We start from the raw sequence: 14,975 nt of genomic DNA on the forward strand, positions 1-14,975 counted from the left end.
ACTTGAACGTCCTGGCCTCCTGCGCAGAACGCCATCTATCCTCCTATCTCTCTGGAAGACACCTAGAACCATTCGCAAGCAATTTCCACAAGCCCTAACCTGCCCAGCACAAATGCTCAATTCCTACGCTGACTCACAGAGGCAGTGTACACGGCGTTTACGACCCCAGGTGGAGCGAACGCGGATCTAAGCCCAAACCCAGCGCCACTGTATGAAAACCGAGCCCCGACACACTCGGTCTCCCAGGGCCTCGGATTTCTGATCTGTGACCCCAACACCTGTTTCATGATTCTTGGGAGGACCAGGGGTGTGTGTCACACCAAGCCCACACACGGTGCTTGGCTCAAGCAATCAGTCAGCAAACGCTGGCTGGTGCTCAGGACCCCGAGACGACGCATGTTGCTGTAGAGTTTATTAATGATAACCCAGGAAGAAAAGTTTCCTGGGGGTTTCAGCGAGCTGAGGTCATGCACATTTGCCGAAGTATCTACATTTACGCTATGTTATCAATCGTTTGCTTGATCACGCTTTGCTCTCTGCCTTGGCTGCTCAAGGCTGAATCCTGATGAATTTCCCATCTTCCATGTGTGTGCGTCATGACTGCGCTCACTCTGCACATTTCCCTCACTCGGTTGCCTTAGCCCCTGCTGCGTGGCGCAGCCTTCGCCCACAGTGACGGAGTGCTTGCAAGTTCTGAAGGGTGCAAGAGGGCAGGGCTGAGCTGGGCAACGTGAAGCTTTTGTGGACTGACTGACGTTTGAATACCTGACCTGTCAAATCACAGTGATGGAAATAAAATAACGCCATTTCTTCAAGCGGCGGATATGATCATTTTTACTATTTTCTATGATTAATATTCTGTAGCTTATTGGAATAAGAATGGCAGCTTGAAGGAGCTGAGCTATGTTTTATATAATGAATGTGCAACATTAAAATGTTCTGAATCATGAAGACACATTGGGAAACTTCTTTGAAAGCGAGCTGAGTTCTCAAACCTCTGAGACACAGGCAATGGACTATGCCTACTCTTCATGCAGTCAACTTCCAAACAAAAATGTAAGGGGAAAGAAATGAGAAGTACCTGAAAAGCGACTAGGAGACGTGGAGCAGCAATACTCGGAGCGTGGGTAAGAACCACATTGGGGCCAGTGCTGCAGCAAGCAGGGCATCCAGCGCCCCAGACACTGCATGCCACCTGAGCTCCAGTCCAGGGCCTGGACGCCCTGCTTCCCATCCAGCACCTTGCTGATACGCTGCCCAAGGGGTCTGCCGTGCACGTGGGAGAGTCAGATGGAGTCCCTTGCTCCTGGCTTTGGCCTGGACCAGCCCCAACCATTATGACCATTTAGGGAATGAATTATTGGATGAAAAATCTCTCTCTATCCCCTCTCTCTGCTGATCTTTTAAGTCTCAAATAAACAAATGCATCTTTTTGTTCCAGGCCTAACAAATACATCTTTAAAGGTAGCCTGTCAGGTGCATTATCAGAAGCACGTTGTTAAGAATCCTGAGCAGGGGGCCTGGTGCGGTAGCGTAGTGGCTAAAGCAGATCACTATAGCTCCAGCCACTGCGGCGACTTGGGGAGTGAATCAATAGATGGAAGATCTTTCTTTCTGTCTCTCCTTCTCTCTGTATATTGGATTTTCCAATACTAATGACATAAATCTTAAAAATCCTCAGTAGGAATCGGTCACTAGTTCCTAGCTCAGGATGACCCTGCCAGCATGTAAATCATTCCTGACTCTCCTTCTTCCAGGTTTTTTTTTGAGGTTGGCCACTGCGCAGCCCAGATCTCTGGGGAAACTCTTCTACTTGGGATGCCAGCCTCTGACATTGAGAGTGAAGCCGTGTGGTACCTCAGCCGCTTGTGAAGGGACTCTACACGCATCATCGGGATGTGCAGTCCAACACGGGCTGGATGCCTCGCAGCGGGAGGATTCTACAGCAGGCAGTGCTGGTGCTCCCAGGATGCCTCGCAGCGGGAGGATTCTACAGCAGGCGGGTGTTGGTGCTCCCAGGAAACACACTGTCCCTCCAGCCATTTCAGCTTGCTACCCACGAGCAAGTCTTTGACTCCAGTCAATACACACAGAAATTAAGTCAAAGTTGCCAACACTGTTTTTGCGCCTTCCAGTGAAATGGGCCTTTGTGTTGCGAGCAGGCTCACGTCTCCAGGGAAGGCTGGGGCAGAATGTAAAGGCTGAGGGATTAGTTTAACTTCTATGTGTTAATAAGCGAGGATTTCCCGCTGTAAGAGCCGGGCGCCCGTGGGGGAGGGGTGCGCCCTGTGGTTGTGAGAGAGGATTGTGATTTAAGAGTTGCAACGCTGGAAATGGTTTTCTAGAGCAGCGTTGCCTTGACAACGTGGGTTGGTTGCATCAAGAAATTCATGGCAATACGGGACCTTCTGCCAGGGAGTCAGGATTGCAAACTACCCACCAAATTAGGTTAACAGCAAACCCAGGCCCAGAGCAAGGCCGTGGCGTCCCATCCACCTGCAGAGGTTATGCACACTTAGCCTGTGGGTTGAAACCAGCCTTCAGATCTGTTTTGATTTACTGGAATATTTAAAACTTTAGTTTTAGAATTTAATAGAATTAGTTTCTATTCTTCATGAAATTAGAAGGTTGAAGCTGGGCTTTTGCCTTCATTCCGTGGAGAAGTTGGGTTGGGAACAATGAATTGGAGCTGAGCGGCTGGCATCCCCCTTCGAGTGGGCAGCGCACTCCCCACCACTCCTTGCCGGGGCCCCAGGACCGCACCGCTGGCTCTCTGTAACCCTGCAACCAGACTGCATCGTCCTTTGCATTATCTTTGGTTATTATACGAAGCAAGCTGGCCGTGGGATGAACAGCTATCCATGGACACAGGTGGTAACTTTCCTCTGCCAACTTGGATGTAATTATCATCTTGTATATTTCTAGCCCTGGATCCATATACTCACTCAGCAACGTTTTTGTCTAAATGGTCTTGATTAAGTTGTTCTCCAAGGAAACTGAGAGGCAATTGCGAAATCAAATGTTTCTTCACTTAAAAATCCCCACACATTTCCCTTGATCTATAAGCTAATGGTTGGGATGATATTAACCTTGTCTGGAATTAACAGAACACTATCCCATGCAGATCTATTCCAAGTTCATCTAGTATGAGGAAGTCATTTTCAAACTCTCTGCCTTCTTACCCGATCCGAAGGGAACTCTGAGGGCAGAGTTTTGACTGCTTATCACTACACCAGTGCCAGCGGCAGTAACTGGTGCACAGTAGGTACTAAGTACTTGCTGAGTGAACAAATAAAGCTGGTCAGAGATGGAGCCCCTGACAGTCCTCCAGACACGACTGGCTGCTCATTTGGTCTTCCTACAGCAGCTCATCCGACTGTTGAGGGAACCCTTTCCCAGATGCAGAAAAGAATTCCAACTCACGCCTACAGTCTCAGGATACACTTACATAGCAGAGTGGTGGACTTGTGATTATTCCATTATTGTGAAGAATTATGCTGTGTCAGAATACAGGGGAAGCCAGTGAGAGCAGGGGGAAATGGGCAGGGTGAGAAAACCCCTGCGCCTATGGAACTCTATCATAAAAAATAAGAAAGAGGAAAAAAAACCCTTCAATTGCATCAAAAACTCAATCTACACTACAGACAGCATCACTTCAGAGAAAACAGACGCAACAGGACTGCATGGCTTAGACCTTCCACCTGCACTAGTTTATCTCCTCCGTGCCTAGCGGCAATGGCTTTCAGCACGTCCCACCGCGTATCTCAGGGTCGGAAGGCTTTCGCGTGTGTTTGGGGTGGCTGAACAGCTTTGCTCTAAGGAATCAGTTGAAATGGCTTTCCTTGAGCTTTTAACCACCAGCCTGCATCAAGGTAGCCTGGACACACATGATTTGCTTTGGAAGGGCAATGAGAAAGCTGGAGAGAGGACACGAGTGCTTCGTTAGCAGTCGGGCCTACGCCTGCATCCTATTCCAGCACCCTGTGTTGTGCGCAGTCTAAGCTGTGGTAGACACAGCATTTCCAGGGTCTGGGGCCTTGGCACAGGGGCTTGGCACAGCTGCCCCAGAAAACCATCACCTCCCATGGCAGCACTAGCTGAAGTCCCGGTTGTTCCCCTGCCAATCCGACTCTCTGTTAACAGATCAGGGGAAAGCAGAAGAAGATGGCGCAAGCCTTGGGTCTCTCTCACCACTTGGGTCATGAACCAGTGAATGTATACAACATATTACTTCTATTTTGCTTCTCCTTATAAGTGTGCCTTTCACATAGACAAATGAATCTTTAAAAAAAAAAAAAAGAAAAAAGAAAGAAAAAGGATTCTCTCCAACCTCATGTGAATGTGAGGCCTATTCCTTTTAACTAAGTGGATCCTTTACTTTGCTTTCCATGGAGTCGTCTTTAAGTGGAGGGATGGCCAGGGGAGTTACGCAGCTGGCCTTCCTCACAGTGTCCCGCAGGCACTGTGAAAAGGAGGGAGAAAAAGTAAACAGGTGGGTCACTCAGGGTTTCTGCATCTCCCGTGTCCTTCCTCCATTCCTGGGATAGCCAGGCATGCGTTGTACTCTGTGGCTGAGTGGATAAACGATTCCATACTGGGGTAAACACTCCCGTGCGAGGTACCAGCACACCCAAGTGGGAATCAAGACCAAAGCAGAGGACTCGAAGGAGGCAGGTGTGAATTCTCATTAGCAAGAAGTCTGTCAGACCTCCATCACACAGGGTGTTGAGGCGGGTACAGTGGGACTCATGGCAAACTCATCCTTATTTGTCTCTCATCAACATAAAATGAACTTAATTAAGATCTGAAATATTTGCCTTTCCAAAGCCATGTTGATCTCCAGGGCCTTATGTTAAAAAAAATTAAATCTTAAGTTTATGGAAGATTTTTTTTTTTGTATTTGATGTCAAGACTTGAGAAATTAGAATAATGAATTAAAAATTTCCCTGCAGCTGACAGAGAAAAGTCTAAAGACTTTTAAGTGGAGGAAAATTTAAATATGAAAGTAGTTGGAAGCTCAATCATGAGATGCTCTTCCGGGAAACCCTTCCTTGTAACTCAGTGTGTTTGCATGCGCACACACATCTGTGTGTCACCACACCTCTAGTCGACGTTTTTTGTGCTTCCCATATGGATACCTGGGATACTGATTTCATCATTTTTAAATCTCAGTTTGCATTTAAAAAAATCAGAATAAATAATATGTAAAGGAAGTTCCATTGTGTGTATCCCTGGTCCTCTTTAAAGTACAAACAGATTTTTTTTTCTCATGCCTGAACCTTCCTTCAGATGAAGACTTGAAGAGTAAGTCTATTGTGTGCTGAGTGTTTCCCGATCTAGAATAGTAACACAAGGGGCATTCTCTCCAGAAAGCAAGGTCATGTTCCTCAAGCAATAGCTTTCCAATAGAAAAAACAGGCTAAAGTCACATAACTGGATCTGCTGAGAAAGAAGTGCTGCCGAGAAACGCTCTCCTTGATCAGAGCCAACGATGACCAGGCGCTTGGCACTTCAGGGTTGTCTGTGCCACACTCATGCCAATCCTTCTGCATACCCCCAGTTCTTTCCCTCAGAGAGACCGGGTCCCCAACAATTACTACAAAACACTTCCTTGGTTATTATAGGTGATCTAAAGCACAGAGAACAAAAGAGAAAACACAGCCCCTCTGCTACGTAAGTTTCTTTTTTAAACAACATATCTTACATAAGAAACTCTTACTCAGACCAATGATTGTGGAGTCCAGCTCTTTCTTTGAATCGCCTGTGCTATCCCCCTTCCAGCTAGAAGTTCTGCTTGCCTTGTTTTCCATACTTGTACATTCCCTAAAGGGAGGAACTTGGTTCTCTCTGACTTGCCGTTGGATGCTCTAGGCACATAGTAGAAACTCAGTGGCTGAGTGAACTGGGCATTGCCGGAACCCTATCATAACAGACATTGCTAACGATGTGGACTCCGACCTGCCCACAGGGAGGATGGTGTCTGTGGATGGAAACTCCCTAAAGGAGAAAGCTGCTTTGTAGCTCGGAAGACAATATTTCTGTTTTGAACAAGCCATTCTGTAACATGGATCCCAGAAGGCTGCATCTCTTTGAAATTTCAAGAGACTAATTAACCTGCTAGTATTTCACTTCAGGACAAAAGAATAAAAATCCATGTGGTAAATCCCAGTGCATTAAAAAAAATCCATGAGCTACTGTATTCTGTCTCACAACCACTTAACACAAGATGTGGTGGCATTGTTATTTATTCTCCTCGGATGCGGTTTTAATTAAAACATCAAGTGTCGTTTTGAGAGTACGAATATGGTAAGGCGATAACACGAAGAAGGAACAATTAAGCAGAAAGGTTAATGTTTCGATCAAGTTGAAATGCTTTCCGTGCATGGTCTTTTTTCATTGTTTGGTAGCATTGTCACTATGTCCCTGCCTAGAGGACGAGTGTGGAGGTCTCCTGTACTCATCCTGCTGAACGAAGCAGGGACAACGAGAGGGACAGCACCGTCATCGGACACGGGGACATCTGTTGCGGAGAATCTGCCTGGCTTATCTGGCGAGTGAATTTAAAGAACAAAAACAATTTTCTAAGCGTGTCCTAAAGCACTTGGATTTCTCTCAGTGCCTGAATTACTAAGTTATTTTTTACAGAACTAAAGTTTAACAAGGCAGGAGAGCGTGCATGTTCTGTGGATTCTGAGCATGGATGGTTAATGCAAGTGGCGTAAAGGAAATTTTGTTTGGACGGTAAGGAAGCAGAGATCTTCACCGCCTGGAGGCTTATCCATTTGTGAAGAGCTGGAAGGATGGTCCAGATGACAAGAGATCAGCCCAGAGATATCCAAACTTCATCTGCCAGGCGCTTCCTTATTCTATAATCCTGAGTTGGATCTCAGGTCACAATGAGAATGTAGGATGCTAGCGGGAACTCCATGGGCTCGGGAATGCTGGTCCAGCGCCTGTCCTATGTAAAATTCTGGCCAGCAATTAAGAGAGCGCATTCGGAGCTGACTTCGGCCTTTTGTGCACCTGCTTCTGTAGCCCCTAACTTTTGTTACGGCGTTTATGGAACAGCTCTGGAAGACGCCAAATGAGGGCTGTCAGAACAGAGAAGCGATGGTTAATGCATGAGAATACGCAAGAAAGAGAGATAAAAGGCCCAAAGGCGTTTGACAGAGACAGGGAGAGCAGAACAAACAGCCTGAGCTGTGGTTCCTACTACTGCTCATGCCTCATGGCTCGCAAAGAAGAACTGATGTGCAGATCCCGACGCATCTGAGCTGGCGGGAGAAGCTGCTGGGTAAGGAAAGCGATGTTAGGGATTTTTGCCTTTCTGAAAAATGTCTTCTGCAGAAGATCCTTGGCCCGTTGGCGCAGCATGGCACTGGGCGGGAAGGACAAGCCTTGGAACCAGAAAGCGATGTGTCATTTGGAATAAGTCTGATATGGTGTCTCATTCTCATATGTAAGATGGGTTTGCTATACCGACATAAAATGGGGTTGTAATGAACAAAGAATTGAGAAATATAGCCTAAATATATGCCATAGAGGAGAAATTGAGTAAACAGCGAATGTATTAGTGAAAAGTGGCCAGTAGAAGTGTCACTAAGCAGCATTCTACACTAAGATGCAGGACATTAGGCAGGGACCAGACCTCACCCTCACTCTGTTCATTTTACGGTTTTTAGGTGGAAGCCTTTTGGATCATCAGTGAATCCACAGTAATCTCTGGGCAGTTGGCTTCCTATGGTTAAACATGCACCAGTCCTTGGCTCTTCCACAAACATCCCACAGGAACAAAGTAATGCAGTGTTTGTGAACATGCGGTGATCGGGCCCGGCCTGCCTGGCCCAAGAGGTCTTTCCTCTCCTGGTGAGTAGGCTGAGAGGGCTCCACCTGCCGCCAACATCGTGCGCTGGGTGGGACCAGGAGGGTGCGACCTTGGGGTCTGGGCAAGAGAACTCCTGAGCCAGGCAGAGGAGGTATTTTAAACATTAGATGCAGGTACTTGAAAACTTCGGAAAATTGGAATTAAACAATAAGTTTATTTTGGTGCAATTGTGTAATGCATACATAGTTATTTTCATATGCATTTTGCACATTTTCATTATGATGGAAATGTAAAAATACTGAAATGATTATTTAAAAAGATTTGCCATGCTAGATTTACCTGGAACTTGTATTGCCTGAACTTTCTAATGGTCAATTTTTAAAAAGGGATTTATTTGTTTATTTCATTGGAAAGGCAGAAGTACAGGGAGAAGGAGACAGAAAAACCTTCCATTTGCTGGTTCACTCCCCTAGTGGCCACAATGGGCGGAGCTGAGCCCATTCAAAGCCAGGAGCCAGGAGCTTCCTCTGGGTCTCCCACGTGGGTTCAGGGTCCCAAGGCCTTGAACCATCCTCCACCACTTTCCTAGCCACAAGCAGGGAGCTGGATGGGAAGTGGAGCTGTTGGGATTAGAACTGGCACCCATATGGGATCCTGGCGCGTTCAAGGCGAGGACTTCAACGACTAGGTTATCGCACTGGGCCCAATATTCAATTATTTTTAACGTTTTTATTTGAAAGGCAGACAGAGAGACCTTCCATATTCTGGTTCACTACTCAAATGTCTGCAAAAGCTTGATTCACCCGTAAGAGTGACAGGGACCAAAATGTTCAAGCCATCACGTCCTGCAGCCCGAAGAGGAGTGAAGGGCACATGGAAGAGCTCACCAACTCTCCTCTTTCCGTAACTCTGCCTTTCAAACAAATACACCTTTTATAAAAGGACTAGGAGAGGGGAGGACATGAAGTGTCGGCAGTGTTTGATAACCTCCGAAACACGTTCAGATCCAATGGGTGGTTTCTTTCTTTCAGGAGAAATTCAAGTGGGACATGCAATTCCTCAGGTTGCGGTGGCAGACACTCCTGCCTCCCCATCGCTGCTGTGTGCATCCCAAACGGCACTCCATCACCACGGTGTGTTCCTTATTTGTGACCTTTTGACTTTTCTTGGCTCTCTGAGAATTACTTTGGGACCCTGGGTAACCGGCACATTGAAAGCGACCTTTTTAGGGTTTTGTGAAAATAGCTTTAAGATTATGAAAACAGCTTTTTCCTGGAATAAGCCCTTGATTTTTATTTTAGCTTTAAAGGTTTTCTTCTAGAAACATCAGCATGACTTGAATTTGCTAACTGTAAACTTTGGTGTGGTCACACCAATTAGCGAAGTTAAGTTTTACTTCAGAGACCGTTAGACGATGAAGATGTGCACCTTTCTGCTTTAAGCAGCCTCCGTGTCTCAACCGAAGCTCTGCCTCTGTTGGCTGATGGCAGAGGTTCAGACTCATTAGCTAAAATAATTGTTTCATGTGGTTGGTCTTTAAAACGTTATAAACTGTACATGGAATTACTGAGCTGAGAGCAGTTAATTGGATGGACTTCAAATCTATTCTCACCAAATGCTAAATGTGGCATTCTTTATGGCCACTTAAGAACTACCAACAGCACGCCGTGCATGAATCTCCATGCATCAAAGCAAGCCACCTGTCTATGACCGGCATCATTTCAGAACTGAAAGGTCATTATGGATGCTGCCCCTTTACCATCATTCCAGTGACTCATGTTTTTAGGGGCCAAGTGAGAGTGTGGACCACACTCCTAGGGTGGTCAAGGCCATAAGTCCCAGAGGGAGCGGAGGAACGGATGCTGCTGCTGGTTGGAGCCCCTGGGTTGGATTAGGAGCTGGAAGTTCAGATTCTCTCATGGTGTTCCTAAGACGGTGGACACGCCGGAGCCGCAGGGTCAGAGAGAGTGAGGACAGCGGGCTGGGGAATCCTTGAAAGCAAACGCGTAAAGGGGGGCCACCACCTCGCTGCACCAGTTTTCTCTGTATAGTAATGTGGATCCGATAATGCCAGGAACCAGGATTTTCATACCAATAAACACATTTGCGACGGTACATGAAACAGCCCACATTTAAGTACTGATAACTGTAATTTAAGTGTTCAGCCCTGTGGATTAAATAAAATACTTCTGTGGCTGTCGGGAAACAGCCTGTGGATTCGATCCCAACACCGCTGCACGCACACCCTTCCCTCCGCTATCCAAAGTGGAGATTGTTGAAATGCTTTTCTCTGTCCGTACTGGTGATCAATCAAAGGAAATCCCATTATCAGTAGACAGCAGGTGCCCGTTAAGGTTGCAGCAACATCTTCATTCTCATGGATACTTAAAGGCAGGTGCATCTGCTGCCCTTCTGCAGTTTACCAACAGGCTGAGAAGAAAACGATCTCCTGATAGGGTTGTCTATCATGGCGAACAGAGTATTAGAGAAGGGTCGGGGCTGCATCTAAGGGGTGGTTTCCACAAAGGCTGCAGGCAGAACAGACTTTTGAAGTTCCTCCTCACAGCATCCTATTGTTTTTACGACCCCAAACAAAAGAGGGGTGACAGCAGACACTTGGAAAGTAGAACATTTGAACATGCTCTTTTCGGGGCCCTTTGACCTCAGAGCAGGATATTATGTCTGACACAGTTGAATGCGAATTTTATATCGAGACAGGGCAGGAGAAAACCACGAAGAAACACAGGGCTGCTGTGAGGCAATCCGAGCCTCCCTGAGGGCACAGGGCCCTTGTGCTCTCCCAGCAAGCGCAGCAGCTGCTCGGCCGAGAGCAGAGGGAGAGGTAAGGACCCCAGCCCTGGGCTGACTGCTCCAGAGGCGCGGTCACATCTTAGCCCTGGGTCACCCCATCCGTTACAGAGAACGCACATCATTGTTAACATCTGTAAACCACTGTGAGAGTCGAGACTACCACCAAGGCAGGGACTGTTCTCCGTAATCCACCGAAGCCACTGAGAGTGACGGCGGCCACGCAGCAGCCACGGGCCTGGTGGAAAGCTCTCCCTCGCTGTTTCTCTCCGCTCATCTGGAACCCCGCGTGTTGATTTCCAGCAAACTACTTTGGCTTTACCTTTAATTTCAATGAAAAAGCTGCCCCAGGCTGACTCATTATTTAAATTGGGATCTTCACACTCTCCTTTGAAGATGAAGGCGTCTGTGCCTGCGGGCTGCCGCTAGGCACGGAGGTATCCTAACACCCAGGGCCCTAAGCACCAAGGGGGAATTACGGAAGGCCCATTGTCCTCGCTAAAGTCCTTTGATTGAGATGCTAACTTTATATTTGATTCTCAGTCTTACTGTTTGTGTTTTACATCTCACGACATGGTGCGCAACATGGAAGAATACTTTCTTCTACTGATTGAATTTTATATGAAAACATCAACACACTCCCCAGAGGGAACTGAACATAAAAAAGAGTCCAAATCCTATAGAAGAAATCAGACTCTCTCACTATCCAATGCCTGATTTTCAAGAATTTAGGAGTCCATGGTGTTTAATTTATCCTCTAACCTTCTCGGGAATTAACCAAAGTACAATATCCTTACCAATTCATTTACACTGAAATCCAAGCATATTTTGTATATGCCAGGGTACTTCAGAAAGTTCATGGAAAAACAGAATTAAAAGACAAAATGCTTGGAATCCATGTAGTTTTCCTTCATGTGAATTTTTGTGATGTAAGATGTCCTCATGCATATCTTTGTGTTTCCTTCTGTGTAGTTCCGTACATTATCGGGCACGGCATGCGCACCCGAGGCCCCGGGACAGCAAATATGAACCAGGCTCGGCTGTACTTCGCGCACTGAGCTGAGGACAGGATACGCGCATTCATGGACAGTGGCCCATGGGTAACTGCAGTCTCCTCGGAAAGGGAAACGGATCCTTAAAGCAAACCTGCCTTGCAAGTCCTCACCTTCACCCCCCACCCTCCTGCACCCAAAGCAGTCCCAGGACACACTCACCTTGCGGAGGGGCTTGAGCTTGGTCTCCATGATGAAGTCATACTTGCAGAGTTCGCAGCAGCGTGTGTCTGAGCTCTTGATCCACTGGTGGAGACAGGACTGGTGCACGAAGCGCAGAGTCCCCGTGCAGCGGCAGGGCGTGATGAGGGGGCTCTCCTCGTCCCCTTCGCAGTGACAAATTCTGCAGAACGACATGGCAGGCAGCGTCAGGACCCGAGAACACGCCACGTCAGTGCATTTCCCACTGCCTATTGGAGGCCACGTTGGAAACCGCAACGGAAGACTTAGAACATACGGAAATGTCACTCCAATCTGGATGCTGGAATTCCCTCATCAGTATTAACTTCCATCTGCTTGTATGGTCACTGCTGGACTCAAGTCATGGCTTGAGGTCTCAGACAATGGCATGCCAAAAATACACTCTCACTTATCCTTCACGCCAAAGCTAATTTTAAGACCACAACTATCTATATCTATATCTACATCCCAAACTTAATCTATTTAATAGGTCACTGTGTGTGGGCTGTTATATATAAAAGTTATGGCTTATAAGTGTCCTTTTTTTAAAAAAAAGATTTATTTTATTTTTATTACAATGTCAGATATACACAGAGGAGGAGAGACAGAGAGGAAGATCTTCCATCCGATGATTCACTCCCCAAGTGAGCGCAACGGCTGATGCTATGCCAATCCGAAGCCAGGATCCAGGAACTTTCTTCCGGGTATCCCACGTGGGTGCAGGGTTCCAAGGCCTTAGACAATCTTTGACTGCTTTCCCAGGCCACAAGCAGGGAACTGGATGGGAAGTGGAGCTGCTGCAAGGTGAACTGGCATCCACACAAGGAGTACCAGAACAGCAGGCAGAGGCTTAGCCTACTATGCCATGGCTCTGACCCCAACTTAAACCCACATTCTAAGAAGCACTGCAGCCTGATAACTTTCAAGTGTTGTTTTGATGTCAGTTTTATTTAGCCATAGTGTATAATTTAGTAAATATCGTGGAAGAATTCTGAAATGCTTTCAGGTGTAGCCAGAGAATAAAGTGTCAGCCTGATGATGCTACGAAGACTTCCTTAGGACAATGCCCATTTATCTGGTGGCTATGAATTGTCCAAATGGTCCATAATCCTCCTGGTGGAAAAGTTGCAAAAATCACTGATCATATAAAATCCAAGTACGGTAAATCCTATTGTTTGAAAAAGCTAATCGCTGCATCTTCCAGTGAATTCCGAGTTCAACTAGTCTCTAAGTTACCATAAATCCCACTTTCATGGATTAATAGCCCGTGGAACCTTCCTGATTCGGGTAGTTAAAAACTGCATGTTCATTTCCATGAATGAAGTAAGGGTATGATCACTTCAGGTCATGAATGCAAACCTCAACCTTCCAATAACTAATGATTCAACTGCGAGCAGAAGTGATAAACTGAGTTACAATTATGGCTTTAAATCTTAGAAATGTGCACGTTAAGTTTTTCCTTAAAAAATGGACATAATTACTTCTTCCTGAGCTGAGTCATGGCAGGCTGGAAGGGTTGTACAAAGTGCTGCTATGCTGCTTCCCTTCTAGTGTATAAAAATCAAGAGCTTTAATTTAAAAAGGTGGATTTTAAACATATAATTAAATGAAATGGTTGCTAGAGTTGGTAGAGCAGTAAGTTATAGGAATTGAAACCCACGCTCCCCTAACCTCAAAACAAAGAAGTACAACAGAGTGCACTGCACTTTCAATCCATTTCATCAGAAAAAATAAAGTAAGCCAAAGGAGCAGTGATTTCCCAGGTGCTGGCGTGAGTTGGGCTCTGGCAGGGCTGCGTGCCAACCACACTTAAAAGGTTGATACGGCAAGAGAACGCTAAGAATGACAACGATAACGGTTGCAAAGCTTCTCTCTCTCTGGATGCACGCAGCAGGAACAGGGCTTGCGGTGTGGTATAGCACACGGTGTCCCAGCCTAGGAGTCCCCTGGGTGCTGACTGAACAGGCTGGAATTTGGGCAACAAGCAGGACTTAGTGTAAGTGCCACCAGTGAAGTAAATGTGAACTTCTAGACTTAACCTGGTGACCATCTATATACTTTTATTTTAGCCAAAGAAGTGTAACAAATCGCACAAAACAAAAGGTTGATAGTTCTTAAAAGTCCTCAAATTTCTCATCTCTTTGCTTCCACTTGGAGGTATTTCCTTAGCTATCCAGGGCCCAACTGTGCCCACTGAACGTCTGTGTAAGTAACGTTTTCTTGGTTCACAGCCTCACCCACAGGCTTATCCCTGCTTTGACGCTGGGTGTAACAACAACAGTAGCTAAACTTCAGAGACCACTTCATTTCCAATGTTAAAATACAACGGGAGCTCACAAGTGCATGGAAAGCAGAATTTTCAAAATAAGCTTATTTGGGTGCAAAAAAAAAAAAAAAGACTTGAACATCCTGGTTCATATTACCTATCTGACCCATCTCAGAGAAGGTTTTTGGATCATCAACTTAACCCGTGGATGGTGAGCTAGAGTTAAGGATAACAGATAGCAACATTGACAGCGCTGAAAACAAGTTCTGCAGAAGAAATCCAACACCTTCAAGTAAAAAAAAAAAAAAGAAGGAAAGTTTGCATGGAGAAACACTCAATAAGATAAACCTGAAAGCCCCTCTTGGCCTGGTATTAAAGACTTGCTTTTTCCACGGATGATAACATTTCTCATTTGAAAAGAGAAATCTGTAGTTTTTGTCATCTGAGAATCCATCACCAAAAAGAGATTGCCACATGTTTTACAACTGCCAAAAATATTCTGAGGCTCTGACTTTTTTTTTTTTTAACCAACATGAGGAAAGTAACTTACAAAAAAGTTCAGATGCAAACCCACCTGACTTCTGACTTCAAAGTCATCCGAGCAGCCTACCGTGGTAGCCCAACTTCCCACATCCCACAGAACCCTCTGTGAAAACGCCTGCTAAAACTGCTTACACCGCCAGCAATATTCTCATGAAACTAAGGTTACTTCCCAAAGGGAAAATACAAATCTTAGTTCTTTTTCATTTCTATTCTCCCTGATTTATGTTTACATGGTTTTGGCATTTTGAACTTTTTTTTTTCTAAATTATTCAGCTCAAATTGGACCCCAAGAGCCCTTTCC

General features: G+C 45.9%; 1 protein-coding gene across 3 annotated transcripts in view; it reads right to left on the minus strand.

Moving 5' to 3' along the window:
• The window catches only part of MARCHF1 (membrane associated ring-CH-type finger 1), a 202,049-nt gene that overhangs the window by 16,374 nt on the left and 170,700 nt on the right, over positions 1-14,975 (minus strand). For all 3 annotated transcript variants that reach the window (XM_040971356.1, XM_040971354.1, XM_040971353.1), the window contains one exon: positions 11,848-12,028. In XM_040971356.1, coding sequence (XP_040827290.1) covers positions 11,848-12,028 — 181 coding nt within the window. The remainder of the gene's footprint in view (positions 1-11,847; positions 12,029-14,975) is intronic.

The sequence above is a fragment of the Ochotona curzoniae genome, unplaced genomic scaffold (assembly GCF_017591425.1).
Source record: "Ochotona curzoniae isolate NIBS_2020 unplaced genomic scaffold, NIBS_Ocur_1.0 contig_21, whole genome shotgun sequence".
Lineage (NCBI taxonomy): Eukaryota > Metazoa > Chordata > Mammalia > Lagomorpha > Ochotonidae > Ochotona > Ochotona curzoniae.